The 21,697-nt window shown below is 45.0% G+C and overlaps 2 protein-coding genes across 2 annotated transcripts; one reads left to right on the forward strand and one right to left on the reverse strand.

The window, feature by feature from the left end:
- Positions 1 to 20: 20 nt before the first annotated feature.
- Positions 21 to 3,300, reverse strand: psmg1 (proteasome (prosome, macropain) assembly chaperone 1). Its single transcript, XM_076022477.1, has 7 exons — positions 3,116 to 3,300; positions 2,525 to 2,628; positions 1,941 to 2,086; positions 1,328 to 1,390; positions 706 to 904; positions 322 to 452; positions 21 to 180 (listed from the first exon to the last, which is right to left on the reverse strand). Exons 1-7 carry the CDS (start codon positions 3,232 to 3,234, stop codon positions 103 to 105), a joined length of 840 nt encoding a protein of 279 aa, XP_075878592.1. The 5' UTR covers positions 3,235 to 3,300; the 3' UTR covers positions 21 to 102.
- A 10,389-nt stretch (positions 3,301 to 13,689) lies between these two features.
- LOC142885738 (uncharacterized protein C11orf87-like) lies at positions 13,690 to 15,459 on the forward strand. Its single transcript, XM_076022478.1, has 2 exons — positions 13,690 to 13,999; positions 14,515 to 15,459. The coding sequence occupies exon 2, from the start codon at positions 14,621 to 14,623 to the stop codon at positions 15,032 to 15,034; it is 414 nt and encodes a 137-aa protein (XP_075878593.1). The 5' UTR covers positions 13,690 to 13,999; positions 14,515 to 14,620; the 3' UTR covers positions 15,035 to 15,459.
- The last annotated feature ends 6,238 nt before the right edge of the window (positions 15,460 to 21,697 follow it).

A 21,697-nucleotide genomic window follows, 5' to 3' on the forward strand; every position in this document is an offset into this window, starting at 1 on the left:
ACAAAATACTGACACTTGAATGAAGGTTTTCCTCACATAATTTCTTTATTTTAAAAACAGACAATATTTTACATGGTAACAGATACACATTGGCCTCTACTTTCAGATATACAGGTTACTCTGGATGTTGGTGGTTCTGACAAACTTGCGGAGGACGTCCGTGCTCGGAGAGAGGTCCCACTACAGAGAGAAAAGCAGGAGCTTAAAAAAAAAACAACCTCAAAGCTTGATGTGATCTGCATTGCCATGTGCAAGTTTTCTACACCACAATTAAATAACCACACTGACAACTTGATTTGTTAAAGGCAAACTGCATCTCACCTGTATGTTCTTGCCCAGCTTGGCTAACACGGGCTTGTAGGCCTCCATGGTTACTGAATCTGGGCCGTTGACATCGCTGTAACACTGGTAAACCACGGCAGCAATGTGGTAAACCTCACAATGATTCAACACTGATGAAAGAGCACAGAGAGGAAGTAATCAGAAGGTGGTGTGACGACACTAGACAATTTCAGAAAGAGGATGAATGTGTGCACATAGTTCAGAGTGAAACATAAAATTTAAAGCCCATGTTCTTCTTCGACTTTTCTTAAATTAAATTTTACTTTAAGAAAACATTTTCTTAAATTAAAAGTTAATATAGTTAACTCCACCGTAGACAGCGGCTCTGCATTTTGGAAGAACTGACCACGCAATTTGCAGTACCTGCGGCTGGAAGCCCTGTCACAATGTTTGGCTGTTCCAGTGATCCACAAGCTGATGGACCAGTAAAAGCTCTGCTTTGCAGGGAGCGCAGGAAGGGGGTGGAGCTACCACACAGGTAGTCTGCGGTCTTGTATTCAGACACGGAGCTGTCGGACAGCACCGTCACATGAAGCTCCCGCTGCTGCAGACAGTCAAAGACCTGTGAGAAAGACAGAGACAATTCAGAGCGTGCAAAGCTGCTCAACTGGAGTCTGAAAATAGAATGAAAATAGGAAGAATATGACTTCTATGAAGAAGCAAATAACATGTCAGACAAGAGGAGTCCTACTAGAGAAAATGCCCTGCCCATTTTATTTGTTCGGTAAAATGTGGTTGGATGCTTGTTTCATTGTATTTTCTTTTCATCTTAAATCGCTGTGGTGTCATATAATGCAATGTGATAATTCATGTTACATTAATAATAATAAGTTTTGTTTTTTTTATTGTTGAATGAGGACCCCAGGAAGAAAAACGTGTGTTGCCATGCTAATGGGGATCCTAATAAACTCAACTCAACCTGAGTGTTATCAAGTTAAACCCTCGTAGAAAGACGTCACTGCTTCACTCTGTTCATGCTTAGTACCTTCTCTGTCCACTGGAAGAGCTGATCTTCTGCAATATAGCAGGTCACCTGGCAGATGAGAACCTGCAGCAATACCAGAAAAGAGGTGAAAAAAAGTGTGAGACTTCACATCAAGTGCAAATTAAATGGGGTTTTGAAGTAGGGATGCAAATTACCCTAACCCTAACCCTAACCGTTAGTTGATTGACCTTATTGATCAATTAACGATTAATTGATAAGCTAACCTAAATTTCACAATGAAAATGATGTCAGGAACACAATGTTTAACCCTTAAATAATGTTCAATAACATTTTTACATTAGAGAACAGTAGAGACACACAAAACATTTATCCTCTGACTTTAAGTTGACTTCTAATGAGTCACATTTCAACTTTGTTTAAAGGTAACTCGTTCTAAGTATGTTATGACCATTACAGTATCTACAGATTAATTGCTCTTTAATGCCACTACACTGTTATAATGATATTAACTACCAGTGTAAAAAATGTTCTATTAATTGCGACTAATTTAATTAAATTGAATCAATACAATTCTTCATTGACAATTAATAATCAATGTTCATTGTTAACATCCCTATTTTGAAGTAATGGAATGTTGTGGCCTTTCACTCACTGATGGGTTGTCCTTCTGTCTGTGAAAAACACATCCAGAGTCCACACCAGTTTGCCTACTTCCTGCCAGGTTCCTCTCATTCCACACGGATGCGTGTCCCACCACATCCCAGTTTGCAGACGTGAGGACATGCGCCGACAAAAACCCTGCAGAGACCGATAAAGGCAAGGCAAGTTATGAAAAAAAAAAGTGTGCTATTGAGGTGTGGTTTTTGCGACCTTTAATAACATAATTTTTCACAAGCCCAAGTTGGCAGCGGAAACAGAGACTTGACAGCAGAGACCGAGCCTAAAATGCTGGAAAGGTCACATAAGAAAAGAGTCATCAGACGTTGTGGATGAAGCAACACTGCAAAGTTTGGAAGTGCATAAGCAATCTAATTACATCTGAAAGCCTTGATATGATTTAGCGCTACTAAATGTGTGCTTCTCCTTTTAAACAGTCCATCTCAGCAGAGCTGGTACAAAAAAAATGAGTTCATTTAAGTTCAACTCCATGCTGGGCAACACTGAGCGAGCGAGCAAGTGTTGGAACATCACAGGCTTGTCACACATCACAGTTGTGAGTCATGGAGCAGAACTCACGAGAAGCGTTGTGGCCCACGGCGAGGACGAAGTCCGAACACTGAAATTTGTTTCCTGATTTCAACCAGTCTGAGACGTCGGGGCTCCAGTGGAGCTGAACCGTCCTGGTGGAGAGAGAAGCAATGGGGACGGAAGAGAACAAAACACTCACTCAGCTCAACGGTTAGGTTTCACACAAACACAAAATATATGCTCAAAATATTGGCGCGCGCGCACACACACACACACACACACACACACACACACACACACACACACACACACACACACACACACACACACACACACACACACACACACCTGCCAGGGTGCCAGATGGGCTTAAATTGAACATCCAATCAGTGGCCCGCACTTACAGCGGCATTACAATAGTTTCCGGGTCACAACAAAAAAGCCATACGACATTAGGAAACTAATTTCCTCAGAAAATCAGTTTAAACTCATACCCGCATTGAATAAACTCAATTAACGGGTTGGGAATCTGTTTCCCCTGAATTCTAATGGAGAAACAGCAAGTTTCACGACGGAGGCTCTCCCATTTAGAAACAGACGACAGTTGGCTAGTTACACAAGTATACGCTTTCCGCTAACCTCTTTTCTTCCAGTTCTCTGCGGATTTGTTCGTCTTCCTCGTTCTCACTGAGATCGTCTTCATCTTCCTCCACGGCCCGAGAAGATACCGACAAGACTTCACCGAAAAACGTGGCCATGATTTGCAGGTTTAGGGTAAGGAAACGAAAGTTCCGTTTAGAGATTCCGGTTCGCTTCCGTAACAGGATGTCGTCACTTCCGTCGACAACAATAGCCTTCAAAATAAAGACAAGGAAAGTGTGACAAAAAAAAACCTCCATAATAAAAGTTACAAAAACAGATTAGTTTAATATATAAAGTATATATATATCTATGTATATGTATATGTGTATATATATATGTGTATATATATATATATGAAAAAAAATACACATTCCATCCATGACAAAGAAAACAAGTACTGTATTCTATCCAATGATACATTCAGTATAAAATAGATAAATACCATGAAACCAGAAATAACACTCAGTTAATAATTCATTGTAACATTTTACAACATTTATAATTTAACCTCTTTATTTTTCGCTACATGGGACAACATGATCCCAAGATCTTTTCAGGGGCATGAAACAGAGGAGAGAATCATCAATCAATCATCATCCAATCAATTATGTGAATACATATTGATTTTTCTAATTAACCTAACACGTTAATATGATCCAGTACAGTGAATATAAAACCGATGCAAAAAATTGTGATTGCTGCTCACGTGCTATAGAAAAAAAAAATTCAACATTGGTGTTTCAGAACAATCCCAGTGGAAATCTCAAGGACCAGCCTGTATGCACGAGTACTGTCTGTCGGACGTATTTCTGCCTGAGCTCCTTACTGAAATCAATAAATGATGTAAGCCTCCTCAGTGGATTTGCATGGTGTGCTTCATACCATGCATGCAGCATTAAATAAGACTACCCAGGATTACTTGGTGCGTTATTTTTGGATCTTGGTGCCAATCAAGGTTGAGCTTGACATACCACATTACTCCTCCAGCTTCTTAGTGCTAATACATAATTAACATGAGTGGAAGGAAACATGAAAACATAATTGTTGGAGGATGCTGGCAGGTCAGCTTAAGCTGCACCACTTGCTTCAAAACAGCAGCCAAGCCCTGTCGGGCCAAATTGGCCTCAAGTTGACTGCAGAACAGCCATCCCGCCCTTTGTGTTGTATAATTCATTTTCCTGTAAGCTGTGCCCCGGGAGATGGGGGACAAACAGAAATGTGATGACATCAGCACGGCCATAAAAATACTTCATTGTCACCAAAAAATGTCCAACGTTTGGAGGAGACAAATTGGATAGCGGAGCAAAGCCTGGAGTAGAATAGAGATTACCAGGGCCAGGCTGCAATGTAGCAGGAGGCCATAAAGAAAGCGCAGAAAGGTTTCCTGTCAGAAAAAAGAGCAACATGCTTGGAGGGAGCTTCGGGCTGTTGTTAGGATAATTGATAGTGGAGGGAGGCTGAGGAGAGTGCGACACTGTGCAAGCTGAAACAAACACCACAAGCATCCGAGCTCAGAACAGGAGAGGGACGTCAACAATGGGGCAAGCAGGGGTTCAGGACAAGGAAGGTGAAGAGAGGACTTGCCTTGGGTGTCTGTCTGTCTGTCTGTCTGTCCATCCGTCCTCCACTCAGAATAAGAGCAAGGATGTTCTGCTGGCCACGATGACGTGTTGGTTGGCAAAGCCATCCATAGACATTTTAACAGGCTCTCTCTTTCGCTCGCTCGCACACACACACACACGCACGCACACACACACACACACACACACACACCACTTTTACTTATCCAAGGAAGCAAAGATTCATGTGTTTGAAACCAGAGGCAATCTTTAAAATTGAAGATCATATATTATCTATAATTGTTTTTCTTTCCTTGACTCAGCTGCTGCAATGAAAGCGCATACTGTCCACATACACACAGTATACGCAGTGATGGGCTACAGCGTCGCAAACCAGGAAATCATTTTATGGCACTTTTCATGTCGCTCAGTCAAATCAACCTGAAGGCAGGGTTTGCAATTAGGATATTGCAGTGCAATGTTGTAGTGGAAGAGGTGGAAACTGAACAGCACTGTTAAAAAATGTCATTCATTTCAAACCTACAGCTCCAGTAATATTGTTATTTTTCTTTGATTTGACTTTTTTGATTTGATTACAATCAATGATCAGGTGTCTTTAGTGTCAGAGTTGTTCCTCAATATTTTCATTTTGTCATATTCTTTCTAAAGATGAACATGCTTCAAACAAATACATTACATTGAGCTCAAACAAGGCAAAAATCTTTGCACGTCTATTTCCTCGGCAGGTGTGTCGCAGGGTGGCAATTAAGTCCAAATGAAACAAAAAAGAGTTGCCGCATGATATGTAATATTTAAGTTCTCTATACTCAGAAGTGTGGGAAAGTGATTAGTTGCTGTCACACAGCCACCCCTATGTAAGATGGCTTCCTGTGTTGGCACAAACATTTGCTTGAAAAAGGGTCTAGTACCGAAACGTCATATAAAATTCTGCAAGTTGCCCATGTGTGCGGGAACTCTTTATTGTTTAATTAAATTGAGATAAAAGTTTTTTTTCTGTAATGAAAGTTTGGATGGTATAACACAACGTCTTTCATCTTTCTAAATGTGGGTCTGTGTCTGCTGGCAAACAAAAACGGATGAACAGGACACATAGATCTCTTCACGCAAGACTGGTCCAGAACAGTGGTCTAGTGCTTCCTAATAACTTTTTTAATGGCAAAAGTTCACGGAAGAAAACAAGGATATACACTCCTTTCACAAACTGTTGGTGACAAATTCCAAGAGTCAAAATGAGAAAAAAAAAAAAAAAAACACCAGAGAAGAACCAGAGAATTATGTGCAATTACACCAGGCATGAAATCAAGCTTTTCCATCTGTGTTGCAGCAAATAGGCTCATCCATCTCACGGTTCTGCGAGAAGAGTCCCTACCTGAGGACCTGACCCTGAGCGCCAGTCCTGCAGCTCTTTGTAAGCAATGAATATCAATATTTAACCAGCACATTCTGATGAAATGTATTGATCAAACTCTCATCCGTACACACTGGGGAGGCTTTGTGGCTCTCCAAAGTGCTTTTGATCGACTACATTTTCTAATTTCCTGCCGTCAATATTCAGATGCACCAGAAACTTCGAGCAGAAGCTTTTGGAAAGCTTTTACAGTCGCCACCACAGAGGGAGAGATTTTGAGGGGTAAAGGAGGCTTCACAGAGACACTCAGTCACAGCGGACCACCTACTCACATGCAACATGCGCACGCATTAACGCACACACACACACACACACACACACACACTCACATTCACAGGGGTAATTCAAAGTGTTCGCTCCGGCCGAGCTGCCGTGGGAGGAAAGTGAAGCGCCCCGGAGAAAACCCACACACACACACATGCACACACACACGCACACACGCACACACACACACACACAGAACCCCACACGGAGGGGAGCAGTTGCTAAGGAACAGAATTGTTCATCAACTGGGGGTGTGATCACTTGCGAGCGAGGTGTGGGATTATTCGCACAAACTAGTGTGCGGCGATGCTGGCAGCCGCCTGCAGGCAGGTGAGAGGTGAGCCACTGATGACGCGATGTCCAACGAGCCGAGAGATCGACGGAACAATGGAATGTATTTTTAAAAACAAACCCCACTGGCTGCATTTAACGTGTTGAGGCTATTCCTGGTCTTGAAAGCATGTGTGCTGTAGTGCACACTGTGAGCTTCCAGATACAATATGTTTTCAGTTTATTGTCTCGATTAAAGTAGCCAATCACACTTTTATGGCCAATCCCAGTTGAGTGTTCCTAATTTAGGGTCTGCAATAAAAGGCAAGAACAATATTCTGAAAATGAAATCCTTCACTGATAATTATTTGTAATTTATTCGGTCGTGAAATAATGTTTGTAATGGAATTTGTCAAGTTTAAAAGGCATAATGTATAAGTGAAATTGCAAGATGAGAAAAATAATCACATATTTCCATTACCAGCTGTGATGTCGATCTTAAATCACCAAAATTGAAATGGAAGTAAAAAAAAACAAAACACAACAACTACAGAGTAAAGAGAGAAAATGACGCATAGCAGACCAGAAATTGACAAGAACACATTTATCTTCATTTGACGCTGGACTGAGTTGAGAGCAACGTACTGACCAATCCAACGTGTTTGATTATTTTGAGAAGGATTGCAGAAAATGAATAGTTAAAATATATTGGTGACATTTCTCTGGTCTGTGTTCCCCCCCATTTTCTGAAAACCACCCAGGCTGCACTGAGCAGCCGCGTGCCTCCCTTTGTTTTCCCAGACAAAGGCACCAGCTTTCCCCATGTATCTTTCACAGATTACTGGACGTCACATCGGGGGAGGTCTGCCAGAGATGATTTATGACACGAGCGGTGCAGAGATGCGAGAACGTGTGGCAGAAGGCAGGAGACACACTGACGTGCATCTGTAGCGGCATGTTGTCACGACACGCCGTCACGCGATCCAGGCTGAAGCCGCTGGAGCCGCCGCACGTCAACATATATGTCAATATGAGCTATGTGTTGGCTCACCAAACAACACCTGAACACCAGTCACACACACACACACACGCACACGAACACACACGCACAGCATTGGAGAACTACATCAAGACGTGATTGGCCAGGTGGGAAATGAAGGAGCTCGTTATCTTTGTTTTTTCTCCACAAGTCTCTATTTTTATTCTGCTCACACGCCAGACCAGAGAGTCTTTGAGAGGCGAGCAGCAATTTTCAGCGGGTGAAGGTTCGCGGCTCCATTTTGAATTTCTTCAGTACAGCTGCATCATTTTGAATAATTAGAATCAGACGTTTTACTTTTTGTTGGAGAATTGAATCCGGTGACCTTCACGCTGCTTTTACAAGAGGTAACAGCACAGAGCTGCAGAAACGCAGAACCAAGTTATCTTGGCTTTTCCGATATGATTTGTTTGCAACCGCTTCAGCTGCAATATGGGCAAAATCAAAAGTCATCTTTTTTTTCAGGGGAAAGTTTCTGAGGTTAGGATTTAGTTGTGACAAACACAGGAAACACTTTCTAAGATGTCACAGCAGCGTGTGTGTGTCAGCGTGGACGATAAAGATCAAATTTAACAAATTTTGGTGGTCATCCAAACATCTTCATTAGTTGTTTGGTCCACAGGAAGTAGCTCTGGCAATTATGTGACACAGCAGCGTCCACAGATTGGTGATCTCTCTCTCTCACACACTATATTATGACCATCACATTACCAAGTTTCCCATCACCACCTCTGCCGTCACAACCTGCTGCAGCCGTTCCGCCGGAAGAACGACTCCAGAGTGTCGTCGTTTAGAATGCAAAAAAAAATGCAAAAAGCCATCCTGTAAAAAATGCGCCCGCTTGGTCACACGGCGGTGCTCGGTGACAGGGTCATCATTACCAGGCGGCAAAAATCAATTTGCCGAGAGGACATTTCCCCTCCTAGCCTGCTCGTACATTCTCCAAGAAGAGACATTTCTGTTGTGCGGTGGCGAGGGGGGAGAAAAAAAAAAACTGAAATACGCTTGGCCCTGCCACTGTTTTGTGTGTGCAATGGGTGTGTGTCTGTGTGTGCATGCATGAGTGCATGCATGGTAAATCGGCTTTTGTGCAATCCATTTGAGATTCTGCTGACAGAGACTTGCAGCGAGCGCGGCGGCGTGTGCGTGGAGGGAATATCGAGAGGGCTCCTCCTCCTGCCTGGAGATGGCCTGCAGCTTTAAAGATAGCGGCTCCGCCGTACGTACGCAGATGCATAATGCCCCTCTCTCGCTCACACACACACACACACACACACACACACACACACACAAAGTGGACAGTCGTGTGTGTGTGTGTGTGTGTGTGTGTGTGTGTGTGTGTGTGTGTGTGTGTGCATCGATATGTGCTCAGCATTCAAGCCCACAAATGTTTCCCTCATTACAGTCAGCAGTCCTGATTAACACTAGCCGCAGTCCGGCTCTGCAGGAGGAGAGACGTTCAATAATAATCAGTCCCACAATGGACAGTGTGATTAGAAAGGAGAAAACTGGGATTATGTGTTTGTTTCTGGGGGCTCATAATGAAGGTGGCGCCGCTCAGCCAGGTGGAGAGAAATAATTTGCTTTTTAATCCTCATTCTTGGCGATAACCTGTATTTCGTATTAATTTCAATTAATATACCCTCTGTTCGGGAGCGGAAATGCAAATTCTCTTCTGTCTGACATTAATTCAAGGACGGCTTATTAACGCAGCACCTGTTCCAGCTCCCTATATTACATATTTAGGAATAGATCAGCATGTAAATATTCCTCTCGCCCTCCGTCAACTGCTGCACGCTTGGACGTCTCCTGGCTCGGGTACATTTTCAGTGTGTGTGGACCGGCACAGCGCACACCTGTGTTTGCTGAAGCTTTGTGCAGGCTTTTTTTCTTTTTTTTTTTGATTAATGTGGTGATAAAATCAGGGTTCCAGTTATGAAAGAGGTGATTCAGCTTTCAGCTGAGAGCTTTGCCGAGCATCCTCCACCTCATCCCGGCTCTCTCATTCACCTTCAGCCTCAGCGGTCATTAGGAGAAATAAAAAAGCGATGGGAGAAGAAATGAAAAAAAAAACAAAAAAACAGGCCAGCTCACTGGCTGGCTGGATGCGAGGCAGGAGGGGGTCGGTGGGCGAGCGGCTGTGAAATTGGACGGGGTATCAACTTCTCCCCGGACCCTCTGTTTCCACTCTGCACACCGCTGCCCTGTCACATCATCCGCGTACAATCGAGTACAACAGTGTGACGGCCTTTTCCAAGGAGAGGCTGTTTGCACCGTTATTTCCATTTAGTCAGTTCATGACATCGTGACGGCAAGGCCGCAGGGGGAAAAAAAACAGACTCTTAAGTCGGAGAAAGAGAGATCAGCGAGGCAGCTGCCACTTCCTGGAAGGAGTGTGCAAATACTTCTGTCGCTCTGAGATGGCGTCTGTGCGTCACGTTCTCCTGACTGTTGCCAAGAACTATTGCTTTTAAAGTCACATGGAACCAAGGATTGGTAAATATTGTGGTTGTTTACTGGTTTTCAAAATTAGATAGTGTGTTCAACAGTGTGTTGTTGGGATTACTCTGTAAAAGTAATCCAACTACTGATTACTCTTTTAAAAAGTAATCTAATTACTTCTTTAACTACTTTTTTAAATAAGTAATCAATTACTAACTAGTTTAGTTTAAAAAAGATAAAGTAACAGTTGAGAACATCTTGCTTCCTGCACATAACGTACAAAGAACCACATCATTCTTTCTTTTAGACGAGATGAACTCAAAAGAATGTTTGTATTTCCAGCTATGAAACACAATTGCCGTTTTTTCTCTTGCCGCCGCCATGCTTGTCTTGGTGCATCGTCGCATATCAATGAAGTTGCACGCACGGCTGCATCATCAATCTGCAACATTATTGCTTTGGTTGTTTTTCTAAATTTCAGACATTTTGTGCATAATAAGACATTTTTATCTTGCAAAATATTTCCGAAATGTAATGGAATCAGTACTTGATTGAGTTATTATGATGTAATTACTATTTTGCCAGAGTAATACCGTTACATTACTCTGTTACTTAAAAAATAGTTTAATTACAGTAGTGGATCACTTGGTAATAGATTACTCGCCAACACTGGTGTTCAAATATGGAACAATGTGAAAAAAAAATGGAAGGAAAAAAAATGAAGGACAATAATTAAAATGAGCCTTGAGCAAATATGATTTTGTTGAGAAGTATTAAACGTATTCATTTCACAGGAAGGATTGCATTGGCCTGTGCTCCAATGTGGGTCAGGCTGACCGCCGGTGCTAAGGGCTCCTGCATGAATATTCAGATAAGCGCTGTAATGAGTCTCCATTTAACGGCCCTCGAACATATGCCCAGCTTTAAACTGTGCATGAATAGTCGTATGAATCTTTCAGCATGCACTCATCTACAGCGAGTTCATCATCCTCCGGACCGGCGCTCCCTTCAAGGCCATTCATTTTTCATGGCGCTCCTGCTGGTGATGGAGCATGTCATAAGTTGGAGCGGGAAATTACTGTGAGAATCGTGGACACCTTTTGGCCTAGAATACTAAAAAACCCGTACACGGGGCCTCTATCTGATTAAACGCTCCACTTTGTTTTTGGTCCGCCACTGCCATCGATACGCAGGCGGCTTTTGCACATCGTGCTGCTTGATAATCTGCTTTGACTGGGGTGCGACGCTGCAAAATTCTCATGAATATGGAAATCAGTCGACGAGGGGGAAAAAAAATCTTGCTTTATGGGGAAAAGTTAGTTGACGGCAACAAAAGAGTTGGAAAAAAAAACTGAAGTATGAGACGCTTGAGCTCTGATTTTTCAAACAGCTTCTGTGCAGCCGTGAGTCTCCACCTGTTAAACACACATTTATGGAATTCCAAAGGAATGCCTGCAGCGATGTGAGACGCTGCTGAACTCACATAAAATACTTTTAATCTATGCACAGACGACCTGACACACGAGATGAGACGTTCAATTCAAATTCAGATCTGTTCATTTCCCTTCAAAACAATCTTGCAAGGTGATGCAACGTGACTTCTATCGCTCACACTCAAAGAGAGAGAGAAGAGATTTGTTCCCAGGCTGCTGGGTCAGCGGCTGGGAGGTGTGGCAGGCACATTTGTGGCAGGCGGTGAGGCACCTGGGTGATAAAACTCCTGCTAAAGTCAGTGCGTAGAAGAGGAAAAAAGTGCTGTTCCACATCCGTCTGATCAAAGTGACCGCTCTGCAATATCCGTGCTAACGTCTCAAAGGCCATAAAATGTATGATTTTTCTTCTCCAGCCGATCCATGAACTCCACAGGAAGCAGTCGAGTCCATCCTTTACCTCGCGAGCTTGCTCCACTTCACAAAAAGTGTTTGTCCTGAAACACCCGGTTTTAGCAGGGAGCCGTAAAAATGGCTAAATAAGCTGTTTTTGTGGCGATCTATAGCATTTTTGGGTTAATAAATTATGCATTCGTGCTCCACTGGAGACTTGGATGGAAAAAAAGAACTGAAAATGGGGATAATATTGGATGTTTAAGCAGCAGCTATTATTTATACCCTGCCCTCCTCCTTCCTCGTGGTCTCTGCCTCCTGAGTACGTCTTGTGATAGCAACTTCCTGCCCTTGTCACAACTGAGAGGACACCGATTAAGATCCCCAGTACTCAGAATAAGAAAATATTCAAAAATGGAGCTTTTAAAGATGGATGAGCCAGATCTTAGATTATCGAGCAGGCCTGTCGCTGTCCGGGTATTGTGGAATGTTGTGAAAAGGCGGTGATGGGAGTTCTGAATTAGTCGTGTTAGTGCAATAACTGCAAAATGGTGGTGGGAAGGGGTTCAACAAGTTGGAGGGTCGCATAGAGAAGCCTGTGAGTTTGTGGGTCAAGGTGCTCCCTGATTGCAGAAACGTCTCCACGCGGCATTCTCCTTCAGCCATCCTTCTATATTTGGAGCCGGGGTCATGCAGCCTGCAGTAATCTCCCAGTCAGGGAGGAGCTGAGCTACTTCTGCGCCTGGTCCAAATTAAACTCTTTCACCGGTGCCTGAAGAACACTGAAGCCTCCCTCACAATACAGTTTGTAACTCTGTGAGGCTTTTCATGCATAACAGCGCGACTGACTGACCACATGGCTTGCGAAATGACATCTGGAGTTATTGCAGCTGAAGCAGATCATACATAAAGCATCACTGTTTGGGTTTCTTTGGGTTCCAGTTTGGTTCTATTTTTATAACAACAGTTGTTGTGGCTGAAGGTGCCGCAAAACTGCATACAAAAAAGTCTAAGAGAAAAACTGCCACCCCCCACTTTTTTCTTTTCAAAGGAAATTATTCATAATGCATAGTAAAGTGTATATACATTTAAGTAAGCTTTACGCTTTCCATTTAGCAAAGACTGTAGATGACTGAGCTACCTGGTCACTTTGGGCTGATATAAAACCTCACCCTGCTTAAATCTAATGTACAACAAACATCATTTCAGACTAATTTGAGATTTTAAGGAGGAGAATCTCTGAATCTTTCAAACAAAGGCTCGAAGCTCTTCCTCTCCATCGGTGTAATGAAAACCAACCTCTCTAAAAAAAAAAAAAAACAACTTGTCTGATCCAAACACGCTAATGGATGAGCTTGTTTCTACACAAGGCTTCAAATCATGCAGCATTTAACTGACCACACCCTCCACAGGACGCCGCTTGTTACCGATCTGAGTGTAAAAATAAAACTCTGTTTTATTCATGATGATTGCATCCGCGAGCCAGACCATAATATCCAGAGACGGTGATGAGGAAAATGGAGAACACTCCTTTTGTTGACGCATAACGTACATTTTGAAGAGCCGGGGGGAGCAAAAAAAAAAAAAAAAAAAAAAGGCAGCTGAGCGGTGGCTGGAAGCTTTTATTGCAGCTGCAGCTCTTCATTCTGATGCTGAAAGGAGCGGAGGAGGGACGCAGCTCTGGGAAAAACCACCACCACCAGCAGCAGCAGCACCACCACCACGCACCTCTCCTCTAATCGCATTATATTATATATATATTTTTCCCACCCCTTGAGAAACGCCCCCCAAGCCCGAGCATACTGAGGGGATTTTTTCTTTAAATGTTATTTATAGTATTAAGACCGGGGAGCGCAGTTGTGGGGTTTCACACAGAGCGGATTGCGGCAGTAAGCAGCGCGTCCTGAGTGATCAGAGATCAGCAGCGGCAGCAACAGCAGCAGCAGCAGCAGCAGCAGCACATCGTATGAAATGCGTCACCACGGTCCAGCTTCCCCATTTACAAGCGTCGGCTCCCCGCGCACGGATCGTTCCCCGCGCTGACCGTTTCACGAGGTGAGGACAGCCCTTTTTTATTCGGAATTTATTCTTTGGAGTCGGCAAACTATGATATCATCACCATCATCATCATCATCATCATCATCATCACCACCACCACATCTCCATTCTTGGGCGTCCTGCTCCTAAAAAGCGAGCAGTGCGGGAGAGGAGAGGAGAGGAGAGGAGAGGAGAGGACGGAGGAGACCCGCAGGCCATCATCTTTTGTCTCGGCTTTCATTCCTAGACGCACACAGACATCGAGTGTTCTGTAAGCGCGTTCTTCCGATTCTCAAGTGGAATTGCGCGTCGATTCCTCCCCGTGGTGATCGCTCCGGATGGCGGGGGCGCGTTCACGTATCCAGAGTTAACGAGTGTCGGTGGGTTGCACTGGTCCCCCGCTCACCCGCCTCTCCTCCCCTACCTTCTCCTCCCAGCCTGCCGTACAGTGGAGGACGCCCGCACGCACGCACGCACGCACGGACGGACGGTGTCTCTCTCATGTCATGTGTCCCGTGTGTCTCCCCCTCCAGGCCGCAGCTCAACACATGCGCGGCCCGGCCTCGTCGCCGCGCTGAGCCCGGACAGCAACAAGGCCACCGCAGGAGTTCCGAGTGAGACGCGAGCGGCCGGGTCGACATGGACGGGATGGCGGCAGCGGGGAGCCCGGAGGCCGCGGGGCTGACGCCGCCGCACCGCTGCCACGGCGCGCTGCGCGGCAACGGCACGTGCGCCGAGCAGCTGGGCATCTTCGCGCCGCTCTCCTCCACCCTGGCGCTCCTCGTGCTGCTGGCCGTGCTCGTGGGGATCGTGCTGGTCTCCCTGGCAACCTTCCACTTCCACAAGAGGAAGCTCCGGAACAGGAAGATCCAGCGCGCGCAGGAGGAGTACGAGCGCGACAGTCGCAGCCCGACGCGCGCCGCCGCCGACTCGGCGCGGCCGTGCGTCATCGCGCGGCCCGTCAAGAGCGAGGGCAAGACGCCGCCGCCGCCGGCGGCGCGGGACCCCGAGGCCCCGCAGGAGGAGGAGGAGCCGGTGCCTCCTGACTGTTGACCGACTGAGTGCAACTTCAGGGAACGAGACTGTGGAATTAAACAGGAAAAGCAATAAGGCACAAAAGACTCCCACACCCATCTCTGCTGCTTGTAGGTGACTGCATAGACACACGGTGATAGGATGGTAGGGAGGCGGGGCGGGGGCGCTAACTGGGCAGAGTACTGAGTAGAGTAGTATGTAGTAGTAGTGGTACTACAGTGGCATAGGTTTAGCTACTGGCCACACACCTTCCTAGTACACCCTCTAGTATTTAGCCAGCCGGTACTTCCTAACTGAGCTGTATAAAGTATTTTTGCCTGCTTTGACTCCTGGACCTCCTCCTCTTCCTCCTCCTCCTCTTCTTCTTCTCCCAGTCTGTTTAAACCTCAGAGATGTTTAAACTTTAAGTCCGTCTTGGGATGTGACACATGCGGCTGCAATGAAATATTAAGTGCTGGTGACCCACACACGCACGCACGCACACACGCACGCACGCACGCACGCACACACACACACACACACACACACACACACACACACACACACACACACCGTAACGGCTCGCTGAACTTCCCTGGCATGTCCTCCAACACACTACCAGTATGTAGTTAGACTATAATGGATGTTGTGGTGCTTAGGCAGTGCAAAGCTGCATATAGGCTGTAGACATGGCTTATTTGTATGCATAGTATTTTTTCCTTGAAAATAAGTGACTTAGCATATTTGCATTAGGTGCCGTCCTCCAGTGTCTGACATCTGTAGGTAGCTCTAGTCAGCCTGACGGGATGTTAAGACCTCTTTCTCTCGCTGTAGTAATGCACATACGATTGTTTTCTTTGACGTGATCGATAGTACGTTTTAGCGCTAATAGAGTTTTTTCATTTTTCCAGTATATATAGTGTAATAAATTGACATGTAATACATTGAAAATCCTTTGGGGAGAGGGTTCAAGTCATCTTTTTTTCCATTTTCGATCCCTCATATTATCGCTGGCCTAATAGAGATGAAGTGTAATTTATTCTTTGAATTCACTGTAAATGTATGCCATGATGAGAAGACGGAATGTTTTGCAGTAACATCATCTTTCTGGAGTTCATATAATCTGCCTTATCTGAGAGAAATGTGTAATATTCAAAGTTTATAAATAAATAATTTATGTTAATCCTTTGTCAGTGTGGCTGAGATTTCAGGTCGCAGTCTGAGCTGCAGAATCGTCCAGTTTGCTTTGTCGAAGCTGCAAAAACGAACTTGGGGGAGAGAAACGGCGACGCGCACCGCCGAGCGGTAGATTTCCCCGGCATTACGTATCCCGCTCAGGCAATTACAAATGACTCTCCTCCTCGGGGAGATCCGCAGCATTTGCAAGCGGGACCTTCCATTAACATGTGCCACATCACCGCCGACACGCTTCCTGCAGCTAACGGGAACGTGATCTACTGCGGGGGACGCGCCTCCACGCAGCATCAAAGCCACGACACGAGGAGAACAACCTGCCACTCTGACCCCACCGCTCTCCCAGTGCGCTTTATTGACATGAAGGTCATCCACAGAAGGATCGCTCCTAATCTAATCGCCCTGCCGTAACGGCTCCACGCACCACTCGCTTTATTGGAGGTCAGTGTGAGTGAATCAGCATCAGTCAGTGCGCTCTGGCCCGGCACCAGGACAACATGTTCCTAATTGTCCCCTTGCAACAAAAGGCCGGGGAATATGAAGCAGCCTGGCCGGGCTCCAGAGCCTCCTCACCCCGCTGGAAGGACGACTCAGCGCCAAGAACTCGCCCGTCCACCTGATCTCATTGGCATAAGTGCAGCACAATGAAACAAATTTTCTTTTTTTTTCAGAATTGCGGAAGCTGGAGGCCGTCCAGACGCAGATGACTAATGCGTTCTGCATTTAAACAAGCGTCTCCTTGGGAACAATTTCATTTAGGATTGAGAAAGTCATACTTTCTCTGCATGAATAAATAAGGCGTTCATCGTCCCATCCTGGCTGCAGGACTCTTTTACGGCAGAGTGTTACCTTTCAATCAGGGGTCTTGTGACAGTGGGTGTGGTGCACCGGTCCACAGGATGATAGAAACAAAAAGTGAAGCTGATTTCCTCGTCCTAGCCTGAGGGCATCGAGAGAACACAACAATGCACAGCACGTAGCCACGGCCCAATATGAATATAACCAGCAGCCATTATGTTGGGATCTTGAATTTCTGCACGTTCATTTTAATTTATGGAGGAATGGCGGATGAAGCTAACTAGCTGTGCGTCAGTGGCACAGGATGGATGTGAAGGAATCGAGATGGGTGGAGGTCAATAGCCGATGGAAGGATGGATATCGGTGTTGGGAGATGGATGAACAGGTTCAGGTCAGTGGCGGAAGGGGGGAGGGAGGGTGGAAAGGTGCGGGGAGATGAATGGATGCGGACCCGTGGCGGCAGCGATGATGAATGGAGGCAGTGAGCACATGGAGGTAAATGGCAACGGACGAGGGCGACTGGAAAAGGCAGAAGGTGAGCGGTTATAAGGTATGATCAACCAGCGCTTGGAAAAGACCATGGAATAAAAACATTTGAGGTATTTTCTGCATCTGACTACAACCAAAACCGCTATTAATGTGACTGAAACTGCTGCAGCACTTGTCACGGCCTGCATGAGAAGATGGAGAAAAAATGACCTACCGAGCCCACTTTATTGTGCACAACCACGAAGAGTCATCATTTAAGAAAAATAATGAGTATTCAAAAGCCTTTATTTGTCACACATTGGGAAAATTTGCACAGGTAAAGCAGCATATACAGTGCAAAGAGAAGAATTAAAGTGCAAAGAGAACTAGAAATAAAGAAATAAAATACATATACATTTTTTTACATATTTATATATATATATATATATAAATATATATATATATATATACATATATATATACACACACATACATATGATTAATATATCTAAATAAGTATTAAAAAAGAAAAAGTGTTAATAGAAATTATTTATTAATTTTCTTCTTTATTTCTTTTGCAGTTTGCAATATATATTGTATATATATATATATATATATATATATATATATATATATATATATACATATATATATATATATATACATACCTGACTCAGTCTGCTAAATCAAAGACCAGTATTCCCCAGTCGAACATTCCCATTCTGTGTGAGGACCCTGATGGCCAATAAGCAGCTTGAAAGCTACTCTTTCTATTCCTGCAAACACGCGTCTCATGCAGACCCAAACTAGGCTGGGCATTTCCCAGCATGCTCCTGTGCAAAACAAGAGGGATGGGAACACCATGGTGACTGTGAGGGTGGCATCTGACACGGAGAGGCAGTCGGTGCTGCTGTGTCCCTTCACAAGCTGCTAGTGCGCAGCAACACGTTGGTTCTGTGCTCTGCGATGAATCCAATACTGACTGGAAGAGCCAGTTCGCAGCCTAATGAGGCTCCACGGCCTGATGAACGACACCTACATGCTGCCCAGGAGTTGGAACATGTCGGCATTTAGCCACTGTCATACATACGTTTTTTTATGCACTATTTTCATTTTCTGATATTTATTGTTTGATCAGCCTGAATTATCCTCCTTTTTTATTGTAGATCTGAAAACCTTCAGCCAACAGTTAGATTCCCAAATAAGGAAAGCAGTCCAACTGAATCATCCGACCCAGCTGGAACCATGTCTGTGAGTGTGCATCTGAAAGTATGAGATAGACAGACAGACAGACAGACAGACAGACAGACAGACAGACAGATAGATAGATAGATAGATAGATAGATAGATAGATGTTAAAAAAAAGTGTCAATATCCAATAATGGTTCACTAGTCATAACTATTGCTGATCAGAGTCCAGATTTTTCTGTCTTTTGCTTTTGCAAAATTATCAACAACAACCAGCAACAACAGCAACATCTACTGTTTCATTAATGTCATAAAAACATTTATATTTTTATTTTTTTCAGAACCTGTACTCTCTTACTTTTGCTTGAGTAAAGGACCTTGAAGGACCTTGCAGTGTTTAATAAAAATGCAAAGGACTGCGACAAGAAATGGGAAACTGTCATTTAACAAACCGGCTTCAAAGACACTAAAAGAAGAAGACTTGAGTAAAGGAGTCGAATCAGTACTCTTACTTCCTCTAGAGTATTTTTTTTTTTACATCAGTATCTCACTTTTACTGAAGTATGACATGTGAAAACTTTTGCCACCTCTGCTGCTCCTCTGGAACGTGGGATGAGAAGGCCAGGATGTGGATGATGTCCTCAGAACAGAGGAAGCCAGCCGCCAGAGGTGGAGGAACTCCAGCAGCCGGGGGCATCGATGGGCATTGGCTGGGAACCGAGGATAAGTGGCCAGGGGTCAGAGGCCAACTGTGCATACATTTTTAGCTGCCTAATGAACGGTGGTGTGTAGGTCAGAGGTCACGACACAGGGACTGCTGAGCGTCAGAGCCCTGGACTGGTGGAGACGAGGGACTGTGGATGTTTGTTTGTCGGCGGCGGCTGCTGCTGCTCTGCTGATAGTGGGAGAAAGTTGGCTGGTGGGAATAACCCAGTTATTGTCTGCAACCTCATTTGGTCTTAACCAGGCCAGTCTTCAGGATTCGCTCGTCCCCTAGGGGTCTGCTCCCCACCACGGAAAGTGGAAAAGGTCCCTCGGGGCTGTTTATTATAGCGTTATTTATAGTCGTGTCTAATATTGTGCCACTATTCTACAATTAGTGCTACTTAGCAGTGGATGGTGATCCAAGAGGAATATTTTAAAGTGCAATGGCAAGAGGTTTGTATTCTGACCCTGTCATGTTTTCCACCGGTGCGGGTCAGTGCACTGGTGGAGTGGAGTGAAAACAAAGAGAGTTGGTTTGTCCCCCGTCCGTCCCGGAGGGCCGCCTGTCAACCTCCTTTCTGAATAATGGTTCCAACTTCCTGTCCCATTTACTCTTTTGGGTCTCTTTCAATGAATTTCGTTCGCAGCTTTGCATCTGAAGTTATTTCTCCAAGGTCAGGAAGGATGAATCCCACTTCTGCTTCACCAGGATATTAAAGAACGGGCCTTTATTTGAAACCGTACATCGTCACATTTGTGCAGCACGAACGTAAAAACTGTAAATGAAGACAACCGGAGGAAGGGCCGAGCCAACCGGGAGCCGCTCTGAAATGTGGCGGAACTCTGAGCAGTTGGTGCCTTCAAAGGCTGACAAGTTAACGAACGGCTGCGCTAATTAGCAGCTCTCTGGTTGCGACTCACGAGCACGCAACGCCGAGCGCCGACCTGTCGGCAGGCAGCGCTGCGGCCGGCGAGCGCTGCTGAAAATGTGAGCAAAACACCACAAAAAGGGGTTGATAAAAAGAAGCACCCCGCGCGGCGTGAATCCCCAGGATTAACGTGTGGCGTCAGGCTGAAGGGATGAATCAGGCAGCCGAGGCACCACTCACTCTGATTCCCCTGCCAGGCTCCATTAGCAGATTGGCTGAGCGAGCTGCTTCTCAGCTGAGAGCGACGACAAGCAACAGCCGCCGCCGTCGCCGTTCTCACCCCTGCTGTCAAGGTTCAAGGTGACGATTCATCTCCCCCGACTGCTCGGCGGCTTAATTGCTGCAGGATTAAACTGCAGCCCCGAGGAGCCTGATTGTGTCGTTCGCACTGGAATATCTCAACTGCTGAATTTAGATTGTGGCCTCCGGAGGTTGAATCGCGAATGGGACTTTCAAATGTAAATAACCTCCTTCTATCCCCCCCGATGCTAATTTGCACCGAGCTAACCTTTTCACACCAAGCACAAAGATAAGGTTCCAAAAGCGTGAACACTCCGTCAGCCTCTGAGTGCCAGAGAGTGAACCTGGTTGTGGCTCTAATGTTGTTCTGAAAGGGATCTTTCCCTGCAGGACGACGGGAGAACATTTGACATTTAACGCCTGAATTCTGGCACACGCTTGACAGAAATCCTCAGTCTTGTTGCCTTGCATCAAGTTGAAAAATGACCGGACCAATCAGCGTCTCTTGAGGAGAAGGAGGCGGGGCTAAGGTTGGGTTTAGATGAGAAACCAAAGAGGAAGCTGCTGGGAGGTGCTGCAGTGTGGTCCGTTTTCCTCTTGAAGAAGAGTAAGGACTGGCTTAACTCTGTTCCTTTACTCTCAAGCCATTGGACGATATGGAAGCTGGACGGAGTCGTGATCTAATGTCTTCATTGAAGCACTCTGTTAGCCGCCATGTTGTATTTGCATTTGTTCTTCTTTTTAGTGTTTATGATTTGTTTTGTTTTTGTCTCTGTTTGACATGTGGGAAATGGGGAAAATCCGACTTAGGGTATTAATATTTTCGTTTCATTGAATGCCCCCAGCCTATCATGACCTGTGTGTTAATACACTGTCACATCCATGTCACTTTGTTGACCCGCTGACCTATGTTCTAAACTGTTTTGTCCTCTTTTCAAATTAGAAATTTCAATAAAGACTTTTTATTTTATTTTAAGTAAGGACTCAAACAAACGTCTTTTCTGCAACCTCCTGCGGGGGTTTTGGTTGAAACCACTGAGCGTTGCAGCTCATCACGTGGCGGCGATGCTCACCAAGAGTAACACACCTGGAGGAAGCATTGTGCCGCTATTAAGATGTTGCACTCGCAGTAAAGAAGTCTTATTGGGCCTGTAGTTAATAAACAAGGTTCAGCCATTTA

Source organism: Nelusetta ayraudi, unplaced genomic scaffold, assembly GCF_046127955.1.
Source record: "Nelusetta ayraudi isolate G7.1 ecotype Tasmania unplaced genomic scaffold, CSIRO-AGI_Nayr_v1 ptg000011l, whole genome shotgun sequence".
Classification (NCBI taxonomy): Eukaryota; Metazoa; Chordata; class Actinopteri; order Tetraodontiformes; family Monacanthidae; genus Nelusetta; species Nelusetta ayraudi.

Bases quoted from the DNA above. Each gene is read 5' to 3' on its own strand.
- LOC142885738 (XM_076022478.1), top strand. From the start codon at position 14,621: ATGGACGGGATGGCGGCAGCGGGGAGCCCGGAGGCCGCGGGGCTGACG.
- psmg1 (XM_076022477.1), bottom strand. From the start codon at position 3,234: ATGGCCACGTTTTTCGGTGAAGTCTTGTCGGTATCTTCTCGGGCCGTG. The intron at 1,391-1,940 runs GTGAGTGAAAGG...GTATTGCTGCAG, and splicing joins GACAGAAGGACAACCCATCA to GTTCTCATCTGCCAGGTGAC. The intron at 905-1,327 runs GTACTAAGCATG...TCTTTCTCACAG, and splicing joins TCTTCCAGTGGACAGAGAAG to GTCTTTGACTGTCTGCAGCA.